This window comes from Muscardinus avellanarius, assembly GCF_963383645.1.
Source record: "Muscardinus avellanarius genome assembly, chromosome: 18".
NCBI classification, from domain to species: domain Eukaryota; kingdom Metazoa; phylum Chordata; class Mammalia; order Rodentia; family Gliridae; genus Muscardinus; species Muscardinus avellanarius.
Genome location: NC_137804.1, coordinates 41374998 through 41380955, shown reverse-complemented (window position 1 = coordinate 41380955; position 5958 = coordinate 41374998). Strand labels below are relative to the sequence as shown.

Here is a 5958-nt window from a genome sequence, read left to right as displayed (position 1 = left end):
CTGCGACTGCCGGCGGGCGAGCCGCCTGCGGGCGCAGAGCACACGCCCACTCAGCCTTGCCCCGCCTTTATTCAGTGCTGAGCCCGGTCTACACTGGAGCCTGGAGCCGGGTCGCTGGGCAGAGCCGCCCGGTGGAGGGGCGGTGGCCCGGGCAGGAAGGCGGGCTCCGGCTTCTGGCGCCCCGCAGTCCTGGGGACCGGAGCGGGCGCAGGCCGCGGCCGGCTCTCACTTGGGCGCGTTGAAAGGCAGGGCCCGCTGGTTCATGGGGTTGTCCGGGGAGCGCAGCCACTCCTTCTTGAGCAGCTGCTTCAGCTGCGACAGCCGCATGTTGGGGTTCTCCTGCTTGAGCCGGGGCAGCTGCGCCTCCTCGAAGGCCGTGAAGGCCGCGCGCATGCGGCGCTCGGGGTGCCGGTCCGCCTCCTCCGCCACGCTGCGGGACAGGGAGTCAGGGGCGAGCCCGGGGCCGCAGCAGGCCCGCCCCGCCCCGCCCGGCCCCGCAGGTCCAGGCGCCCGGCTACCTGAGCAGGGCGATGGCGTCCTCCACCGTGCGCGCCTCCACGCTGCCCTCCTCCTGCACGCGGCGGTTCACGTTCTCCTCCAGCGGGACCTCGAGGTGGCTCTTGGCCTTCTCGGCTGGGTGGTGACGGGGAGCGCCCAGCGAGGCGGCAGGGGAGGGGGAGATGTGAGACGAGGGGAGGCTGAGCGCGCGGGGGCTCCCCGCCGCCCGCCCGCCAAGGCCCACCTGTGTCCGGGGCCTCGCGGTGCTGGTGGTCGCGGCGCAGCGTGTCCTCGATCTGGGCGCGGGTGACCTTGCTGGGGGCCGCCCGCGGGGCCTTGCCGCCCTTCAGCTTGGAGTCCTCCTCCTCCAGCAGGCGCTGCGCCTCCTTCTTCCGCTCCAGCTGCTCCAGGCGCCGCTTCTCCTTCTCCTCCTGGGGGGCGGGGGCCAGGCTCAGGACCCCGTGGGGCTGTGGGCGCTGGGATCCCACCCCAGCCACGATGGCTGGGCCCTGCTGGGTGTGACCGTGTCCAGCGCTCATCCCCCAGGGCGCAAGCCCACAGGGCGCTGGTGCAAGGCCTGCCGCAGCGGGAGGGCCAGGGGCTGCGGGCAGAGGCAGGGGAGGGGTCCTCCGGCCTCATGACACCCTTGGGACCTCACCTGCAGCCTGCAGGGCAGCAGGGGGAAGGTGGTCCCAGGCGGCCTGGGCCTGCGTCCTTCAGAGGTGTGTCCCGAGCTCCAGTCCCCACCACGTGAGCTCTCCGCACTCTCTGCCCTGGCCTCAGTTCTCCTGGCCTGCTCCCCTGGTTAGCCACGGCCCATCTGGACCCTGCCGAGCCCCAGGACCCATGTCCAGCTTGCCGCCCATCCTGTGTCCGGGGGCAGAGGCCGGATGCTTACAGGGGAGGTTACAGGTTACTTTTGCTCCTGGCCAGGTGGCCCAGCTGCACCTGTGGTGGCGGCCATCTGCTGAGGGCCCAGAGGTCATGCCGAGCACCCTGAGGCAGGAGACAGTGGCTCTCTCCCCTCCCCGCACACAGCCACCGGCCTCCCTGTGCCCCACCCCGCCAAGGTCCCCGCAGGCGCCAGGGCAGGGCTAGGCTTCAGGCTTCTGTGAGGGACCACCACCTCTGAGGGACCACCATCTCTAAACGTGCGAGTGAACCTGCTCCCCCAGCCCAGGAACGAGGGGCCCACCGCCTGCTGTGGGAGCAGGATCGCTCCTGTCAACCTTGCTGTGGGCGGGTTTACTCCACAGCCTGGCCCCAGGGCTCTGCTGGAGCCCTCCTGGAGTCAAAGCCATGCTCCCAGGCCCTGCAGCAGCCATCCCTGCCTAGACACCGCAGGCAGGAGCCACACAGGCCGGGAGGGAAACGCTCCCATCCACACCTGGGGCGGCCTTTGCAATCCGAGGTCCAACCTCACTGTGACAGGAGGGGCCGGCGGCTCCAGCCTGTCCTCTCTGCCTCCCCCTGGCGAGGCCGCCTAGGGGAGGCCCCGCCCGCAGGCTGTGTTCCTGGACTGGACCCCAGGCCTCTGGCAGTTCTCTCTGCAACAGGATCTTTGGCAGGTATTTTTCTGTGTGGTATTTCTTTTTAATTTTTTTTTTTTTTTTTTGTACTGGGCAAGGAACCCAGGAGCATTCTACCTCTGAACTACACTCCCAGACCTATTTTATATTTTTATTTGGAAACAGGGTCTCTTAAGCCAGCGCCGGCTGGCTTTGAACCCGCGCGATCCTGTCTCTGCCTCCCAAGCGCGGTGATGACAAGTGCACGCCACCACGCCCGGCCCTATTTTCTTATTATTTTGAAACAGGGTCAGCCAGACCTGGTGGTACTCACTTATAATCCTAGTACTTGTGAGACTGAGACAGGAGGATCACAGGTTCACAGCCAGCCTCAGCTACTTAGTGAGGCCCTCTGCAGCTTAGTGAGACCCTGTTTAAAAATAAAGAAGCCGGGCGTGGTGGTGCACTGTTGTAATCCCGTGCTTGGGAGGTGGAGACAGGAGGATCGCACAGGTTCAAAGGCAGCTTTGCTGGTTTAAGAGACCCTGTTTCCAAATAAAAATATAAAAATAGGTCTGGGAGTGTAGCCCGGAGGTAGAAGAGTTTCCAGGAACCCCAGTACCACCAAAAATAATAACAAAACTAAATAAATAAATATAAAATAAAGAATAAGCTGGGCGTGGTGGTGCACACTTGTAATTTCCATTCGGGAGGCTGAGACCGGAGAATCGCGGTAGGAGGACAGCCTCAGCTACTTAGTGAGGCCCTCTGCAACTTAGTGAGACCTGGTTTCAAAATAAAGAATAAAAAATAGGGCAGGAGGTGTAGCTCAGAGGTCGAATACCCCTGGGTTCTACCCCAGACCTGCTAAATAAATAAATAAATAAAGCCGGGCGTGGTGGCACACGCTTGTAATCCCCGTGCTTGGGAGGCAGAGACAGGAGGATCGCACTGGTTCGAAGCCAGACTCAGCTACTGAGTGAGGCTCTCAGCAACTTAGTGAGACCCTGTTTCCAAATAAAGTATAAAATAGGTCTGGGGGTATAGCCCAGAAGTAGAAAGCCTCTGGGTTCCACCCCAGTACCACCAAAAAAAAAATAAAATAAAATAAAAAGAGACCCTGTTTCCAAATAAAATATAAAATAGGTCTGGGAGTTTATCCCGGAGGCAGAGGGGTTCCATCCCCATTACCATCAATCAATCAATCAAAATAAAGAATAAGCCGGGCATGATGGTGCACGCTTGTAATCCCCGCGCTTGGGAGGCTGAGACAGGAGGATCGCACGGGTTGGAAGCCAGCCTCGGCTACTTAGTGAGGCTCTCAGCAACTTAGTGAGACCCTGTTTCCAAATAAAGTATAAAATAGGTCTGGGAGTATAGCCCGGAGGTAGAAAGCCTCTGGGTTCCACCCCCAGGACCACCAAAACAACAACAAAAAGTAAAGAGGTCTTAAGGTCCTGATACATCACGGGTGGGGGCCAAGGACAGCTAGGGAACCAGTGTTCACTAGCGACAAGGTAGGGGCCAGCGCTGCACAGGATGACGGGAACAACAGGCAGAAGGGCCCTGGCGCCGACTGGCACAAGGGACCACCGGCCCCCACCCCAGGCTGGGCGGAACCCAGGGGCGGAGGCGAGTGAGCCGCTGGCGCCACCTACCGGCGAGCGGCCGGCGCAGCCCGCCCCACTCGGGGCCACCGGGCAGGCGGCGGGTGCAGGCCTGGAGCTCAGGGGACTTGGGTGTTTAAACGCGCGCGGACGGTGACCGACGGCGGCACCGGGGCACGGCGCTCCCGGCATCCGGGCCGCCTCGAGCTTTGCTGTGGGGCTCCCCCTGCAGAGCCCGGTGCCGCCGCCGCCTCTAGCCCTGACAACCCGGAACTCGCCAGCCTAGCTAACCCGGCGTTACTTAAGAGCAAGGAGTCCACGGGGCAGGGCTGGGATGCTGGCTCCCCGGTGCCCACAGTCCTCTCACTACCCCAGGGCCTTTGCACAGCCGTTCGCCTCTGCCCCCTTCCTGCCCGCGCAGGCCTCCGCGGGCGTCAGAGCACCGGGCGCCCACCTTGCGCTGCTCCTTCCTCATGACGTGTTTGTCCTCGTCCCTCCAGTAGGCATCCTCCAGCTCCTTTTGCTTCTTGGCATCAGCGGCGGCCTTGGCCTCAGCCCTCCGCGCCCGGGCCGCTGCCGACTTGGTGTTCTCACCCTGGAACTTCTTGGGCATCACTCAGCACGCTGCTGGAGAGGACGGCGGCCGCTGAGTGGGGGCGCAGCAGCCCCGACCCCGGGCACCCCAGCCCCGCGCCCGCGCAGCACGGACTTCTTGGGCTCGAGCCCAGGGGCATCCTACCTCCAAGATATGTACCCCCAGCTCTTTTTTTTAATTATTATTATTTTGTATTTGAAAGAGCGTCTCATTAGGTTGCCGAGGGTCTCACTAAGTTGCTGAGGCTGGCCTCGAACTTGCCATCATCCTGCCTCAGCCCACCCCCCAAGTACCGGGATTACAGGGGTCTGCCACCATGCTCAACTCCAACATTCCTGTTATCAGGCCAAGGGCTGACGAATATCCTTTCTTTTCGGGGTGGCAAAACCCCCGCTCACACGCAGTCACTCAACAGATATGCACAGGGCACCTCGAGGGCGGACGGGCCGGCGACACGGGTTACCGGAGGCTGCGGGGCTGGCGGGGTGGCCGGGCGGGGCTCTGCGCCCAGCCGGGGTCAGCGGGGCCGTGAGCCGGGGTCCGGGGCGCAGGGGGCGCCGCGCCACGTGCCCGAGGGGCGCGGAGGCAGGAGCCGGAGGAGGCTCGGGCTGCCTCCTCCTCGCAGCGCCCGGGCCGCGAACCCGGCTTCGCTCCCCTCCGCGCGGCCCCGGCTCCCGGACCGACGCGAAGCCCCGGAGCTGGCCGCCCCGGCGCCCGCCGCGGCTCCCCCGCCGGCCCGCCGCCCCCCGCACAGGGCTCCGCCCGCGCCGCGGCCGCTCCTACCTCTTCCCCGGCGCCGGCCGTCGCGCCAGTGACGTCACCGCGGAGCATGCGCGCTGGGCGCCCGCGGCGCGCGCTTGTGACGCAACGCCGCCGCCACCATCTTGGTAAAGGGAAGACCCCGCCGGGCTGGGAGCCGAGCCAGCGTCGCCGCCGTTTTCTTCGCTTTAGCCAAAGCGGCTCCTCCTCGTAAACGCTCATCCTCTGCGTTCGCCTTAGAGCTTGAGCCACCAGGAGGGCGGAGAGAAGCTACCACCTGAAGCAGGACCTTTACCAAGATGGCTGCTGCCCGAATGAAAGATGGCGGCCCCAGCTTCACACGCGGCCCGACGGCGCCTGCCAGGACTTGCCCGGCCGCCAGGGCGCGCCCGTGCTCCACGCCGGGAGCCGGCCCGCTGATCCCGCCGGGGAGAAGCTTTTTTTTTTCTTTTTCTTTTTTTTTTTTTTTTCCTGCGGGTCTGGGGATGGAACCCAGGGGCATTCGACCTCCAAGCTACACCCCCTGCCCTATTTTTTATTCTTTTATTTTGGAACAGGGTCTCACTGAGTTGCGGAGGGCCTCACTAGGTAGCTGAGGCTGTCCGCGAACCGCGATCCTCCAGGTCTCAGCCTCCCGAATGCTGGGATGACAAGCGTGCGCCACCGCGCCCGGCTGGAGAAAAGCTTTAACAGCGATTTGCAATCGCTGAGTTTTGAAAATGCCTTCTTAGTCCCAAATCTCTCCTTCCCCTCCAGACGCTGGGGTACAGGATAGAAGGGGCCACAGAAACGAGCACCCCCGTCCTGTCCAGAGCACCCAGAGTGATCCGGGCTTGAGTTTGGCCAAGATGTAAAAATACCTCCTCCTTCGTTCCGGCTGCTCTGGGTTCTTGGGTTGCCGTCCCCGCCTTCTTTATCACGTTCTCTTCTCGAAAGCTGCGTTATTTTAGGGAGCTATTAGGTTTGGGGCACGAGTTTGACCTAGACACCC

At 63.2% G+C, this 5958-nt stretch overlaps 1 protein-coding gene across 1 annotated transcript; it reads right to left on the bottom strand.

The window, feature by feature from the left end:
* Nucleotides 1-225: 225 nt before the first annotated feature.
* CCDC124 (coiled-coil domain containing 124) lies at nucleotides 226-4226 on the bottom strand (the record flags this gene model as incomplete). The annotated part of the gene is made up of 4 exons (XM_080715752.1): nucleotides 226-430; nucleotides 519-633; nucleotides 743-929; nucleotides 4068-4226. The coding sequence occupies 4 exons, from the start codon at nucleotides 4224-4226 to the stop codon at nucleotides 226-228; spliced, it is 666 nt and encodes a 221-aa protein (XP_080571878.1).
* Nucleotides 4227-5958: the final 1732 nt, after the last annotated feature.